This window comes from Cyrtonyx montezumae, unplaced genomic scaffold, assembly GCF_038088225.1.
Source record: "Cyrtonyx montezumae isolate F1298 unplaced genomic scaffold, pur_monq_1.0 scaffold_8, whole genome shotgun sequence".
Classification (NCBI taxonomy): Eukaryota; Metazoa; Chordata; class Aves; order Galliformes; family Odontophoridae; genus Cyrtonyx; species Cyrtonyx montezumae.
Window position 1 is genome coordinate 1473854 of NW_027072089.1, and position 16218 is coordinate 1490071.

Below are 16218 nucleotides of genomic sequence, written 5' to 3' on the forward strand. Positions count from 1 at the left end.
GCTTGGTCGAGGTTCTGTTGCTTGAAGAAACCACAGAGCACCTGAGTATTCCAGTTTCTTGTTCTGAACTACAAATGAACATGCACCTTGAGTGAATGCTCCTTCCCAGAGGTTTTCCCTGGTTGCAGTGAATTTTTTTGTGTGTGTGCGTGTCAAACAATTTTTTCTTGTTTGTTTAGTATTTTCGATTTGTTTATTGTTGTCTCTCTGATGACGTTTGCAGCAACAAAAGATGGTTAAAAAGGGGCTGCCATGTTCTCACCCACACTTACAGTTGCATTCCATAAGATCAACCTCTCGTAAAGGCTGTTATGTTCCTTGTTCAGGTTATTCTTTATGCTGTGACAAAAATGAGCTGCTATTTTTTCTTCCAAGGTATAATAATGAGGAATAGACATGGAAGGAATGAGCATTATCACTGGCCAGTTCACCAGAGCTGCTGCTTCTGAGGCAGAACCATTTCAGTCTTTCCCATTTCACTCTTTTCCATCTCAGTTCCCAAAGGCTACAGTGAGATGATGATGTGGAACAGTCTGAGGGCTCTCCAAGGGAATGGGAAAGGGACAAGGAATAATCTTACTGAATTAAAGAGTGCAACTGCAACAGAAGATACAAAGGAAAAACAAACCAGTATCCAAGGATTTAGCTAGAGAATTAGTATGCAGAATCTCAGTATTTGAGAGGACAGAATGTAAAATATAACTGAATCTTTGCTCATCTCATGGTGAACAGAACCAGAAGCTCAGGTGAGCAGAACACAGCTCTCATCAAGGAAAACCCTGCTTGTCCTGCATCTTTGTAGCCAAGAACTGAAAACCACGTAATCCCACTGCTTTATCTTGGCATGAGGAGAAACACAGCAAGCCAGGAGGGCTATCAACTCCAAATCCATCCTGATCTCTGAGAGCTATCCAAAATGTGGTATTCACCACCAGCTTTTTCGCTCCTACTCATGCAGAGGTTCTGGGCTGAGACCCTGTGGCTTACAGAACTACTCAGCCTGGCACTGATCTCACTAGCTGCACGTATCAGCTGATTTATAGTAACTCCAGCAGAGATGGTGAACTCTGAAGCTGATCAGAGCTGACCATATCCAAGTTGTTTGTCTCTTTCATTATAAAGAGTTATCCGGCAATGATGGGAGTAGATATTTCATGGTCTGTGACAACACAGATTCATGTTGCACAGAACATCATGGACAAGAAGAGCCATTCGGACCATTGTAAATCCCCCTGTTATGGCTTAAGCCTATGTAGAAGGCTTGACTTGTTTCACAGAAGGTGCTGAAGGTTCATACCAGCTGAGCTTCCTCCCACTTCTCCCGGTTTTCCTCTGATAAAATGTTGCTGATGATCTGGACAAAGTTCTGGGAAAAGGAAACAAAAGAGGAAAACGGATAGTTAGCCAAACATGGCCTACTCTAGGAAGGGCATGGTGGTGCACAAGGAACACATAAGAAACACCCAAGAGACTTTTCAAGGTTTTGTTCCCAAAAGTTCCCACAGCATTTGGCAGGCTTCTGCCCTCAGAGATGTTAACAGCAGTAAAACTTCTTTCCCAAGTTTTTTTTTCTCTGTTATTCCTGTTAAGGAACAGGACAAGGAATATGTCTTGTCTTCATTACTGAAGATTTTAAAGAACAGATTCGACAGATATCTGTCACAACCTGTTTAAAAACTGTTGAACTCACCTTGCAGAAATCATTTCCTATCCTATTTCCTACTATCTCAATTTTTTTTTCCAGTGTAGGAAAACTTACTATCATTTTTCTCAGCTATTTTGAAAAAGAAGCAGAGATAGATCAAGAGGGTGCTAAGCATTTTAGTAGTTTGACCATGAAGCACACAGTGAGAAGAAAGGAGACAAGATATTTCAAGACCATTGATTTTTATCTCAAGTTTTGCCACCTTTTGCAGATACTGTTGGATCAGTTTAATGTTTCAAGTAGTGTGGTGCTGATCTATCCCAAGGGCATATTTTGTAGCCACTCTATATGCAACTGCTGAAAGTAAAATCCTAGGGTGAGAAGTCATCAAGACATTCTCCTACATAAACATCCAGCTACCCAATATCACAGGGTCGTGTTACTTCTAGTCATTAGGCTGCAGTTCTTTCCAATATATCAATTAGCTTCCAGTGTAAGTGCTATCAGGTTGAAATAGTTCAGAGTGACTTTGAATTTCAATATCTTACTTTATAGGCCAGAGAGAAACAATCTCAAAGGGAGAGTTTGTTCGCAAAGCAAAGACACTTCACTTGGGTGGAAAATAATCCTATGAAAAGTAGGATCAGATCAGTTCAAAAGTGGTAATCAAACTTTGAGCCTTAGGCATGCAGCTCAGCTCACCTGCACATCTCCAGAAGTTGGGCTGTGATAAGCCCTACGGAAGATCTCTGTCATGTTCCTGAGTACATCAATGGTGGACAGCAAGTCTCCACTGTAGCTGGTCCCATCCTGGGAGATTTCCACAAGGTTTTGGAGCACTTCTGACAGCCCATCTCCCATCAACCCACGCTGAGCTTTGGAAAGGTGCTCCCTGGTCTGAGGAAGAGAAACATGACAAACACTTTAGTGACAGTGAAAGTCAAGTTAATGAGCTCAGTGAAGGAATTGCTGGGGGAAGGTTTATGACCTTCCTTGTAATTCAGAGCACAGATTAGATGAATCTGACAATCTTTGCTGACCTGACAGCCTGTGATATTTTTAAAATGATAGAAGAGCAAAAGTCAATTTTTCTGTATGCCCACAAAGAAAAGGTTGTGTGTAGGTTCAGAAAAGATTATTCTGCTACAGAAATGCTATTCTGCTGTTGACCCAAGGCCAGCTAGCAGAAGATTTTTGCCCTAAAACCTTGTTTTCTTATAGCAAACTTGAACTATTTTATCTCAGACTGTAGCTCACTCTGAAAAGGACAGTTCCCATAAAAGCAATACCATTGTAAGGCAAGCTACAGGAGACCAGCAGAAAAAGGAGAATTTATCACAGAAATAATTTTAAGTCAAATGAAAACTAAGTGTCTTGTTTAAAAGTATTACAATCACAGTTATTCCCATGGATAATGTGCTATCCAATGGATTCCACAATGGATATCAATGTCCCTGATCATTGCAGTTGAGTTGGATTAGATGACCTTTACAGGTCCCTTCCAACTCAAATGAACCTGTGATTCTATTATGTGGAGGATCTTGTAAGACCTGGATTCTGACAAGCTAGATACGGAACACCCAGTGAGGAACCATCCCTTGTCCAGGGATTGCCCAAGCAATCACAAAACAAAAGCAATTAGAAGCAGTACAGAGCCTCCTTTCACATGGAAATGCTGCTTTCATTCTTCTTTGAAACTGTGACAGTGTAACAAGCATTTGAGGAGACCCCAAATGTGTTGAAGTCAGTCTGCCTTACCATCATCTGTATGTTCCTGTAATCAATAGAAACACACTTGACATAAGTTGGAGGTTCCCAGTAAGCTATCCCTTCTTCATCTAAAGTGCATCTTCGAAGGATTAGCCCTAGAAGAGGAAAGAAAAGAAGACTGGAGTGGGGACATTTGAAAAGCCAGGCACTTTCAGGAAGATCACCCAGGACAGGTCAACACAGCTATGCAGGCACAGCAACAGATAGAAAGGCAGCAGGGGCATCTGGAAAGTGCTTGAGAGGTTATTTTTATTTCCTTCTCTTGCGTTTTCTTACTAAGAGACAGGACAACAAAAGGAGATGCAAATGGAAGCAGTATCTTATATCTGGGACATGGCTTGTCAAGGCTCTCTGTCATATGGTCTCAGATCTGACTTTTGGGTAGTCTTGTATGGAGCCAGAAGCTGGACTCAGTGATCCTTATGGGTCTTTTCTAACACGGGATATTCTATAATTTTGTGATTCTGAGGCAAAAGAAAGTTACATCCGTCCTGCAGGGCAGGCTTCTTCCCAGTTTGGGAAGTCCCACGAGCCTCCCCAGGTGGCAAGGTCTGGTATTTGCAACTGAGGCACCGACTGCTGCCGACGAATATTCTTGCTATTCTAGTCCTAGCAAGAATAAATATCCAACAGCACCATCTTTGCATCTGTTGAAAAACTGAAAAGCTGCCTGCAGTCCTCCCCCGGGCTTTTCTTTAGCTTCAGTGTACAGTGAGTTTTGCAGTGGTAATCACACGCCGTTGCAATGCAGAGGAACACACACATCAGCGAAGTGAAAGGGGACAGGAATAGCCCAGCCAATTGCAGTGTCATTTGGAAAGTCTCTGAGGAGCAGGCTTTGCTGGGTCCATAATTCCACTGCTACTGCTAAATGATTCAGTGACCTATGGTACAGTCAGTCTTCCAGGCTAGCATTTGGAATTACATTAACTGTTCCAGGATGCATGAGTCAAAGAGAGCTTCAGGGTTTTCTGTGTCCAGTAAACTTACTCATAAAGAGTAAAAACTTTATGATCATTACAGACACTCCTGCCCTATTTTATTCCTGCCTGAGAGTCAGAAACATGCAGTTGGGAACAATCTCCACCACCAGAACATCTGGTGCTTTCTCCCCTGCATTGTTTTTCACCCCCTGGGGAACATTTGGCCACAACATATAAAAATTGGATGCCTACAAACAATCGTTTCACACCACCATGGCTGGACTCTCAACTTGAGTACCTGAAGATTACGTTCAGAGGGTTGCTGTGATTTCTAAAAAGGAGAGGTAAGCACCACTGAGCAACCTGATTTAGTGGGTGGCAACCTGCCTATGGCAAGGCAATTGGAAACAGAACATTTCTAAGGTTTCTTCCAACACGAGCCATTCTGTGATAATCAAAACATGACTGGACAATCACATTCAGATTTTCTAATTTTCTTTATGGTCAGTGGAGAGAAACACCCAAATCTAGTCTAGTAGAGCCCAGCCTGCTTCTGCAGAGTAGGGTGGAATTACCAGAGCAGCCCTTAATAATGAAGCTGTCCCATCAGGAGGCAGTAGCTGGAGGGGAGACCATCTCAAGTCATCCTGTATGGACCAAGAGGTTGTTGGTAAATAGTTAGGAACCACAGAAACCCACAGAGAATATACTTAGCCTTGAGCAAAGGGCAGAAAGCCTATTTGCTCATCCTCTCCTTCCACAGCCAGACTGTCTAGAAGCCAAAGGATGAAAGGTGATCTGAGGATCTCCAACAAAGATAAGTAGTCATTCTTACCAGTGGCATTGCGAGGACATCGAACAGCTGCAGCATCCCCAGCAGGAGTCTCTTTCCAAACCACAGAGGCAAGACTTTCCTCATCACAGATCTCATGGGGCTCTGCAAGGAAGGAAAAACTCCATTGTTAAATATGGATATGGAAAAGGGCATGGAAAGAGGAAACAGGGGAGTATGGTCTGGGAACATGATGCTTGGAAGATAGCTGTTATTGTTACACCTTGCTGAAGAGCTTTTTTTCAAGTGAGAATGTCCAGTGTTTGGTGGTGAGCTTCAGGGCTCCATGCTCAGTATTTTCCATCCTTAAGGATGACCATATATATTTGGAGTTGCATGTGATTAAAAAGAGGCTTTGCATAAGATGGGGTAAGAATGAAGGAAGGAACAGAGGGGAAAAAATACAGCTTGGGAATATCCCTTGGGTGGCCTTCATCCACATCCTCTGTCTGCTTCCATCTTATGTGAGGACACAAAAATACTGAGCACCAATTTGCCTCAGCAGCTCATTTCCAAATGCTGCTGTAGAATCCAGGAGGACTGCAGAAATGGGCAAAGGATGTTAAGAGAAATTACAGAAAAATTCCTTTGGAAGGGGAAAGTTTTTGTATGCTGCTGCTGAAGGGTAGAGATATTGGCCCTGGAGTTTTGGAGCCTGAGAAAAGTACCCATCACAGAAGGAAGGGTTTGTGCTGAGAAACTCATTACTTGCAGCACATAAAATGAAAGGAGCCATGAGTAGGGTGTTAAAGCTGTTTATCACTCCTAAGAGTGTGGAAGGGGAAAATTATGTTTAATGGTTTTCAATTATAGATTTATTTATTGTGCATTTCAAAGTAACAATAAAGAGAAAGCTGAGAGCATGCCTGCAGCTGGCCAGGAGTGGCAGCTGCAAAGCCAAAGCCAACCAGCCATGAAGCTGGGCAGCTGCCTGCTGAACTTCCTTCCCATGTAGGAAAACACTGCCTATGCCAAGGTCCAGTAGTGTCAGTGGAAATGTGTAAAGTTGTGGGGAAAATTTACATCTAGCACAACGAAAAAAAAAAAGAAAAAGATAGTTGTCCTGAGTTGTCATGCTGTTCTGAAAAGACCTGCGTGTGATAATCCCGAAGGCATCCATTTAGGACGGGCTGTCTCATGGATTCAATGGTGTAGACCATCTTAGGGTTTCTGTTATCAGTAAAACTTTGGCAATAGAACTACCCAGGGTACCAAACTGCCTATGAAGAAGGCTTAACCTCAAGACTAACGGGCATGGCAAGTCATACTGCTTTGAAGAACTAGAGGATCCGAGAAGCAGCCTGAATATCACAGCTCCTGGAGTCAGGCTCAAGACCATGAGTCTCCAAGCCCCAGTCATATTTCAAATGCAGATTCTTTCCTCTTGTGTCCAGCAGACAATGATAATAAACAAGTTTGCGCTCCATGCTTGAAAACAGATGTTTTTTCCTCTTTTAAAATTCTCTTTTGAGTAATCACTGCCCCCAGAGGGCATGCAAAACCCCTGCTGTGCTCTGCACATACATAGGAATCATTTCAATGCCTATAACAGCTCATGACTTCTGTAGATAAGGCAGAACATGTTCAGAATAGCAGCAGCTTTATACCTGAGTTGTTGACAAGGAGCTATAGGACAGAGAGATGAAATCATTCTCTTGTGATTGGGATATGGTTACTTAGAGAGCCGAATGCCACAACCTTGCCTTGTGGCCTAGGGCTTTGACCATGGCCACATACTTCCCACTTTAAAATGTGGTTCAAAAGTAGAGATTGGGAAATAGGGTGGGAAACTTTTAGCAATCTCAGCTGCAGCGTAACAGAGCAAATACTGCCTGTCAAAGAACGGAGGGGCTGCTTGATCACGTCTGACCTCTCCTTTCTCCTCCGACTTCTGAAAGCTTCCCTGTCTCCTCAACCCTGCAGTCTCCCTGGGGGCCACTGAGGGATGCTGTGGATGCTCTTTAGGAGAGCACTGAGTGGCACTGTCTTGCTCGTGAGTGCAGAAGCAATTCCCAGGCCAGGAGAGAATCATTTCATCCTTTTATTTATTTATTTTTATCGTTGCTTCATAACTATATATATAATATTTTAACAGAGTAACCTATTTGCACGGGGATATTTTAATAACTAACCCAATTAGGCTTAGCTCTTCTGTTCAAATTAAATCATGCCAGCGCTTGATACTTCCTCGAGAATGAATGGAGTGGGTTTATTTTTAGCCAAAAGCTTTTTTTTTCTTCTTTTTTTTTTTTTCCTCTGCAAATTAACAACTGCAGCAAGACCCTTCTGGTTTCGAACCCTCGCAGGGCTCAGTGCCTCAGACATGCCTTTTCCTTTTGAGTGCTGTGCAGGCATCAGCCCCTGCGGACACAGAAGAAAAGATTGGGCTTGTTCTGCCAGGGCCCCAGCTGGCACACACTGAAGCTGAACTAAATCTTCATCGCTCTGTAGACACCACCAGACAACCTGGTGCTACAGCTTTCAGTGGCAGAGAAGAGCTTTTGTGGCTGAGTTAGAAGAGACTCTCACACGCCTCTGCTAATTGAGAGGCACAGCTTGTAAGGAGAGGTGATGTCTTTTATTAGAGCGTAGCTGCAAGAAGTGAATATGCTCTGTTATCTTCTGTCTAAACTGGGTAAAACTTCCCTGCTGAAGTGCTTTTGGCTTTTATCTGTCTTCAGCCATTTGCAAGCAACTCGGAGGGGTCAGCTGTCCCAAAAACATCACAAATCCATCTCCAGAAGTGTCTGCACTGAGCTGCAGCTCATCATTCAGCAAGACACCCACTCTTCACATGGACAGCCATGATGCCACCACAAGAATCTCTCCTGTCGCTCACTGAGCTGCTCCAACAATTAACTACCCTCCTGGTCATAAACTGGAGCCTGTTACAATCAATGAAGTCTGCCAGCCAACATCACATAGCCCATTGATTTCTCACCAGCTATTTCACCAGCAGGGAGTTTAACTAAGAAAATAACAATGGTGTGCTGGCCTGTTTTCTAGCTACATACTGCATGCGAGACACGGAATCTTTCCAGCTTGTATTTCCTTCTGCTCCCTGAAAGGAGGTTGTGGCAAGGTCATAGTCGGCCTCTTTTCCCAAACAACATAAATACGATCAGAGGTAATGGCCTTAAATTGTACAAGGAGGGGCTCAGGTTGGATATTTGGAAAAATTTCTTCTGGCACAGCTGCCCAAGGAGGTGATGGAGTCACCGTCGTTGCAGATGATCAAGAAACATGGAGACTTGATACTGAGGGACATGTTTTAGTGGACATGGTGGTGATGATGGGTTGATGGTTGGACTTGATGATGATGTTAGTGGTTTTTCCAGCCTACATGATTCTATTATTTCCTTGTCTTCCATTTAGGCTTTCACATCACTTTTATTCAATGGATGCTGGTCCCATTGGTGTAGCTAAAGAAGGGTGAGACTGAACAAGTCTCTGACAAATCTGGACATATATGTGGTTGTTTTTTTTAATTTCCAGGGGCATGCAGCTCTCCCAGAAGCTAGTTAAAAGGTAGGAAAACCTGCATCAGTCCTCAGTATTCAACTATTTAGTGAACTCAAGATTTTGATACTGACTATTGTTCTCAATTTCTCTTTTCTACTTATAAATCTACAGCAATGAAAAAAAAAGGGGAAATGTAAATATAGACTAGTGGGATTTGACAAATGTTCACTGAAATCATCATGGTTACACCAACTTCTGAGAAAATTAAATCCAGCCCTCGATGTATCATGTACCTGCACTATGAACAGGATCAACTAGATCACAACTCCCTGTTGTATTCAGATCTTTGACAGCCTTTTCTAAAATCCCTGTCCCCCTAGTAAAAAGGAGAGTGTAAAGAGTTTGGGGTACGTACCAGGACACTTCCTGTCGTTGCACTGCCTATACTCTTCCTTGGGACCCTGGCAGGTCTCTCCACCAAAGAAGGGCCCGTAGCACACACGGTCACGTCTCTGAGTCCCACCTCCACATGTGGCGGTGCAGCTCCCCCACACTCCCCAGCTTTGCCACTTCCCATCCACTGGAGATATATTTAAAAAAAAAAAAGAGAGAGAGAGAGAGAGAGAGAAACAGCTTGTAACATCCCAAACATCATCTGCAATAGGAGGAGGCAAGTTCCCTAGGTAAGCACTGGAGCATAGAAGGAGTAAAGTAGGTGAGAAAAGACGTCTCCTGCCTCAAATCTTTGCCAGATTCCCAGCACACATAAAATCAGTACATTATCTTTCCCATTGCAACAGTCCTTTGATAACTGAAGAATATTCTTCTGCTTCTCCTCAGTAACTTCACCCCACAACAGCCCTATCTCTATCCTGGAGCACAAGTCTTACGAGGAACAGCTGACTGAACAGAGATTGTTTATTCTGGAGGAGGTTCAGAGGAGACCTCATCACTCTCTAAGATTCCCTGAAAGGAGGTTGTAGTGAGGATGGCCTCTTCACCCAGGTAACAGCCATAGGACAAGAGGTGATGGCCTTCAGAAACAATGGTAATGCATTGGAACAGGCTGCCTAGGGAGGCTGGAGAGTTGGGCAGAAAGGAACCAGATGAGGTTTATTAAGAGCAAGTGTAGTCTTGCTCCTAGCAAGGAATAACTGCATGCACTGGTACAAATTGGGGGATGACCTGATAGAGAGGAGCTCTGAGAAGAAAAAGACAGGGATCTCCTTGAAAGAGTCCAGCGGAGTGCTACAAAGATGATAAAGGATGTGGAACACTTCTCTTATGAGAAAAGACTGAGAGACCTGGGTCTGTTCAACCTTGAGGAAAGAAGACTCAGAGGGGATCTGATCCACATCTATAATTATCTGAGGAATGGGAGGCAAAGGGACAAGGCCAAACTCTTCTCAGCAGTGTGGCAATGGGACAAGGAGAAATAGCCACAAACAGAAGCATATGAAGTTCTGCACAAATGTGCATGGGAACTTCTTCACAGTGAGGGTGACAGAGCACTGAAACAAGCTGCCCAGAGAGGTTGTGGAGGCTCTGGAGACATTCAAGACCCACCTGGATGCCTACCTGTGCAACCTGGTCTAGGGAGCTGCTTTGGTAGGGAGGTTGAACTGGGTGATCTCTGGAGGTCCCTCCCAACCCCTACAATTTTGTGATTCTGTGATGGCATCACCATCCCTGGAGGTGTTCAAGGAACAGGGAGATGAGACACCTATGGACATGACTTATTGGGCATGGCAGGGACTAAATGATCTTAGTGATCTTTTCCAACCTTAATTATTCTATGATTCTTTCCTTGGGCTCAGATTTAGGGCTCTGTCCTTGAATACTCTTAGAGTCAGCAGAGATTCAACCTGCTGGATGGCCACATCAGGCTGCCAAACTCCATAGCTTGAGTTTGGCTGGAATGCAGAATGTATATGTGAAAACAGATCTTCACATACTCATACCTCAGGTCCACAGTTTAGTTGTAAAGGGACCAGCAAAGCCCTCAGGTGATAAACCACAAAGAAACACCAAATATCCCTGCTCCAGCCATTTCCATTGCACTAGTATTTCACATGCCTCAGAAAGAGTTTTTGCAAGAGACTCATTTCCTAGTATCTTTTCCAAGTATCTTTACACATTCAGTGGAAATGCTACCTCTTTTGCATTAACAATGGCCTTTATCAAAGCACTATAAAAATGTTAATTATCCCTCACAACAAGCCTACAAGGTAGGAAAACGTTCTCTTCTGCATCACAGACATTGACATTCTGACTCAGTGATAGAGATAGAGAACCCTCCTGATTCCTACTTAGGTTCTAATTAGGAGTTAACAGGTTATCTCAGGTCAAATAATTCCTTGAGAGAAGGTGGGAAATTTCCCTCTTTTTCTTCAAGCAGAGGAAGAAAATTACAGAAGAAAAAGGCCAGCATCAACCTGTGTTACTTTATTTGTTAACACCATATATAGCATAAACAATACTGCACAGTGCTTTGAGATGTAACTCTGAAATCAGTGTAACAAGGATGCTTAAAAAGAGGAAGGCCCTTTGTGTCTTTCGTGATCTCCATAAGCTACAAAGAAGTGAACAGTCTAAGAAAACATACTAGAGTTCATGTAAGGAAGTCCAGTAATTGTGGCCTGATTTTGGGGTGTCTCTATGAGGAGCCAGGAGATGTAACAATTATTCCTTATGTGTCCTTTCCAGCTCCAGTTATTCTATGATAATAGAGTTAAATACTTCTATGCTTTCTGCTGGAGATTTTGTTGCTACCACTGGGGATGAGGACGTACTGAGGAAACAGTTGTTTGTGGGTGTACTCATTCTCTTGGAAAGGGGAGGAAGGCTCTCTCCATCTAAGGGTCCACTCTTTCTCAGTCCTTTGGGCTAATAGGGATGTAGCAACCAAGAGGAGCCAGGAAAAGGGACAGGGAAAGCATAGCAACACCAATTGGTTCAGTTTAATCTTGGAAGCATTTAGACATCTAAGCCTTGTTTTCAAGAATATTTTTCACACCAATTGATCCAATTAGTCAGAAATACGTGTTCCTTGTGAGTATTAGCTCACCTGTCTGGGGTCTCCTGGATTTCTCAGCTATGGATTTTGGCTTGCATGGTCCATACGTATGATCCACCACCTCCTTATTATTTCAAAACTACTGAAAACAGTGCAACTCTTCCCCAAACATAAGAGGAAAGGAATTTATATAAACTTATCTGGGATTGCAGATAGAAAGATAACCCAAAAGAGAGGAAAATCCATTGGCCACTGACCTGGGCATTGACGTAGGAAGCAGTCTCGGGTCTCTACCCAATGTCCCTGGCATTCAGCTCCCCCATAGGAAGGTCCATTGCATTCCCTCGTCCGCTGCTGGGTGCCGTTGGAGCAGGAAGCGGAGCAGGAGCTCCAGCTCGACCACTCATTCCAGTTGCCGTCCACTGAGTGGCCCAAAGAGAGATAACAAAGCGGAATGTGAAAACCTCTCCCTCTGGAAGGAGGCATGTGCAAGAGTCTCTGGCCTGTGTCTACAAGAGGCTGGGGAAGGGGAGTGCAAACCAGAGGAGTTAAGAGTGTGTGAGAAGGAGAAGACCATGAAGAAAAGTTTCAGGCAAACGTATCAGTGGTTATTTCTTGGGACCCTTGGTATATTATGGCTTGCCTGGTCACAAGCATCACAACAGATTGATTTTTATATTTGCACTCTACATAGCAGCATAAATGTTGAAATTATTGACATCATATATTCCAATACAAACTCTTAGAACAGCCAGTTGTAAAAAAAACCCATCAAAATAGAGGACAAGGATCATGTTTCCACTGAAAATACTGAAGGAATCTGTACATTACCATGACATAATCCCATTTTAGTCAATTAGTGTTTTTGGAGGGAATTCATTCTTCACTCTGAATGAAAAGCAGTGCATGAGTCTGGCTCCTCAAGCACTCAAATGCTGTGTATTTCTGAGAAAGCCCTTAAAGCACAAACTGAAATCATATTGTTCAAAGGAATTCACGCTGCCAGCCAGGAAAATACTCAGAGCAAAGGTGTGCTACAACAGGAGACCACAAGCAGAGTGCATGTGTATGGTCAATGCACTTCAGTCACAGCTGAATTAACACTGCCAGGCTTGATCTGTCTCCACATAGCAACATCTCTGGTAATAGGGAAGGGAGGGAAAAGAGAGGCTGTGATAGATTTGGAAACACAAATACATTCTATTAGCATGGTATGGAATGAGGTTTTCCCAAGTGTGGCAGTCACACCCTAATTGGTCCCTGATCATCAGATCTATCACGCAGTCTGCTATTCCTGGAGAGCTTTTTCTCATTAGTAGTGGTCATCATGCTCTGTTTAGCTCTCATTAACTGCTAGTTCTCACTCAGAAAAAAAAAAATTGAATCATGGAAAAGTCTGAATTCTAGCCTAAATCAGAATGCTGTAGATTGCAGCTCATTTTCTTTTACTTCAGTTTCTTTGACCAAGTAAAATACATGCAGTCTGGTTCTCTGTGTGTTCTGCAAGACCCTGAATGGCCCCAAATAACACCCATTGTGTTTAAGAGGTTTTTTGCTTTCAAGCACAGGAGAAAATGTCAAAATATCCAAATGAACAACTGTTAACTCAGACAGCATCATGTAAGCTCAGAAGGTCTGAAAAAAACAAAAAGAAAAAAGAGAAAAAAAGCTCCTCTTCTTGGCAATCCATGCTTGCTGCTTTCATTGTGCATAAATTCAGAGTATCACACCGATGCTTATCAGTCCCAAGGAAAGGAAATATAAGAGGTGGTGACTGGCAGATGATCAGATGATTCCTCTCCGGAAGTGATCAAAAAATCCCACAGAATATATCCCACCCAGTAAAAATTAGTTGTTTTTCTTTTTCTGGATGAAGTTGTCATCAACAGGCAGTGCTTGCCCCTCACCAGCGTTCACTGATATTGGAAAGGTTAGATTACATTTCCAAGGTAAAAGTCATGTTTAGCAGAAGAAAGTTGGATTTATCAAAGGCCTACCTGCTGTCATGAGGATGGGGATTGGAATCCTACCACAACTTAAGGAGTTGGACTTTATGATCTCTTTTCCAATTTGGGTTATTCTATGATTCTTAGTGTTTTCATTTGGAGGTGGGAAAACAAAAAAGAGCTATAAATTGCTCTTTCACTGGGAAAGGGGGAAGAGGGAAAGTCCTTTGAGATGAGAGTTTATTTATTCATGGTCTGAAATGTAAAGATACTTAAAAATGGAGAAGTAGAGATAGCCATTCTGCATCTTGAGCCATGTGCACCGACGTAGGGATGTCTCCTGGGCAAGATGCTGAGCGATCTTCATCACAGACCCAGCAAATCATTCAGTGCCATTGCTGTATCGCAGAACAAATCTATCAAAGAAGTTCATTGGAGACTGGTTTGTGCAGTCTTTGCAGGCAATGGCATTGTCTTTCACTTTATTTCTTCCTTTTCAAAGGATGTGGGACTCAGCCGGCGATATCTAGTGCTCCAGAAGAACAAAAGCTCTGTTGTCCCTGCAGCCCAAGCATTTTTATCAGTTGCAGTAATAAATCCTCTGAGCGGGGCGGTAATAAGTGATACAACTGTCTGGTGTGTCAAGCACTGAGCAGTGCCCATTGTTGTGCTTCAATGAGTCCCCCAGCGCTGCACTCATTTGGCACAGCAAAGCCACTGATTGCCTTTGTAGCATTAATTAGAGCTGAAGTCTTTCAGTTGGGCTGCCTGTCTCTTCCCCCCCTGTTCTGCTTGCTACAGTGTATCCACATATTTATTTGTATTTAAATTAATTATGATTCAACATTAATTCGGGATATGCTTTATTGCCCAAGCAATGCCAGGTCTGACTTTTTCAATTTGTCTTTTTATGACAGAGTCAATTTGATGTCTGGGATGTTCTTATTTTGAGTACAGTCTTTTGAACCACAGCCAGAAATCCAAGGATAGTTACTTGGGATGAAAACTGTGCAGAAAATGCCAGGAGGCTTCTCACAAATGTTTTCACAAAGTTCTCATCACTCCCACAATCCCTCTCCTCCTCCGGGGACAAAATAATTTCTCATAATGATTCTCATTAAACCTGAAAAATGTCAGTTGACATTACCCTGGGAGAAGGGAGGAGTGTTGGGGAGTTCCCTTATGTTCTGATCATGTCCACCAGGATAATCTGAGTTAAATTAATGGGGGCTTTGTGGTAAGCTCAGGGCTTATGTGGTTCAGGGGAAGGAAGCCACAGAAATACAGTTTTATTTGCAGTGAGGTGATTTCTTTCTGGTATTTCAAAGCCAAAATCAGGGAGAGACATTAGAAAGTGAAATCTGGGGAAAAACTTTCACAAATTATGAAAAAAATACAGCAGGGAATGCACTCAGGAGTCTTGTAGTACATCTCACTGACCAAGGGAGGATCCAGTACAGACATAACCTGCATGGTGAAATAAGGCAGGTATGAAATTAACAGGCAAAAATACTCATCCCAGCACAACGACAAGCCCAGCTGGGCAACATGTTTCCAAACTATCCAAACTATAAATGATAAAAGTAAAATGTTCTTGGAAATGTTAGTGATAGTTGAGCCAGTACAGATTCATCCCATATAATGCGTCTTTTGTAAGTTAGTACAGGGCAAATCACAACCTAAGATGGAGTGGAGCTGAGCCTCATATTCAGGAGAGGTTTAGGTTGGATATTAGGAAAGATTTCCTCTCAGAAAAAGTGGTAATGCAATGGAACACATTGCCAGCGAAGGTGGAGAAATCATCATCCCTGAATGTTTCCAAGAAACGTGGAGATGTAGCATTAAGGAGCCTGATTTATTGGCCAAGATGTTGATGGATTGATGGCTGGACTAGATGACCTTAGTGGTCTTTTCCAACCTGAATGATTCTATGATCTCCTCAAAGGTGCCTGCCTCTTGGTTGCTCCCCAGATGTATCCTTTTCTTACAGATGATCCCCTTTGGAATCGATCAGTGTCAGTAGGAGTGACATTTACAGAGCTGTTCATTGACCCACACGTGGACATCTTTGGGGATTAAGATACCTGCTGGAAGGAGGACTCTCAATCTCTAACTGCCTTACCTGGGCAAAGTGCAATGTTGCAGAACTTCGTTTGCTTCTCTGGGCCCTCACAAGGGTTTCCACCAAACTGTGGGGGCTTGCATGTGCGGGTCCGATCCCTGTACCCTCTCCCACACGTGGAAGAGCAGAGGCTCCATGGTGACCACTCATCCCAGGTGCCATGCACTGCAGTAAGAGAGAAGTAAGTTTCATTTCCAAAGGAAGTCTGGAGAAGGGAGAGAGCCCACAAAGCACAGCATCTTCCCACCCAAAATGAGCAGCATGTGAGAAGGTAGTGTAGGAAGGCCAAGAACAAGCCAGCTTGAACTCCATAAGAGGAACATAGTGTAATTTTTTATGATTTGGTGTCAACGACAGGTGTCTTTTACTTTACATCCTACTTGAAATAAATTGAAATGCACTTTTAATTGACCCATTATTTTTTATTTTTGAGATACGAAAAAAGATTTTTGTTTGTTTGTTTGTTTTTGAGGAGAAGATGAAATTTGCTGGAGAGGAGCAA

The 16218-nt window shown here is 43.0% G+C and overlaps 1 protein-coding gene across 1 annotated transcript in view; it reads right to left on the bottom strand.

Moving 5' to 3' along the window:
* Positions 1-16218, bottom strand: part of ADGRB1 (adhesion G protein-coupled receptor B1) — a 279826-nt gene that overhangs the window by 127818 nt on the left and 135790 nt on the right. The window contains exons 6-12 of the mRNA XM_065753423.1: positions 15717-15881; positions 11906-12070; positions 9048-9212; positions 5174-5275; positions 3404-3510; positions 2348-2542; positions 1298-1366 (exon numbers count right to left, since the gene is read on the bottom strand). Of these exons, the coding sequence (XP_065609495.1) occupies positions 1298-1366; positions 2348-2542; positions 3404-3510; positions 5174-5275; positions 9048-9212; positions 11906-12070; positions 15717-15881 (968 nt within the window). The remainder of the gene's footprint in view (positions 1-1297; positions 1367-2347; positions 2543-3403; positions 3511-5173; positions 5276-9047; positions 9213-11905; positions 12071-15716; positions 15882-16218) is intronic.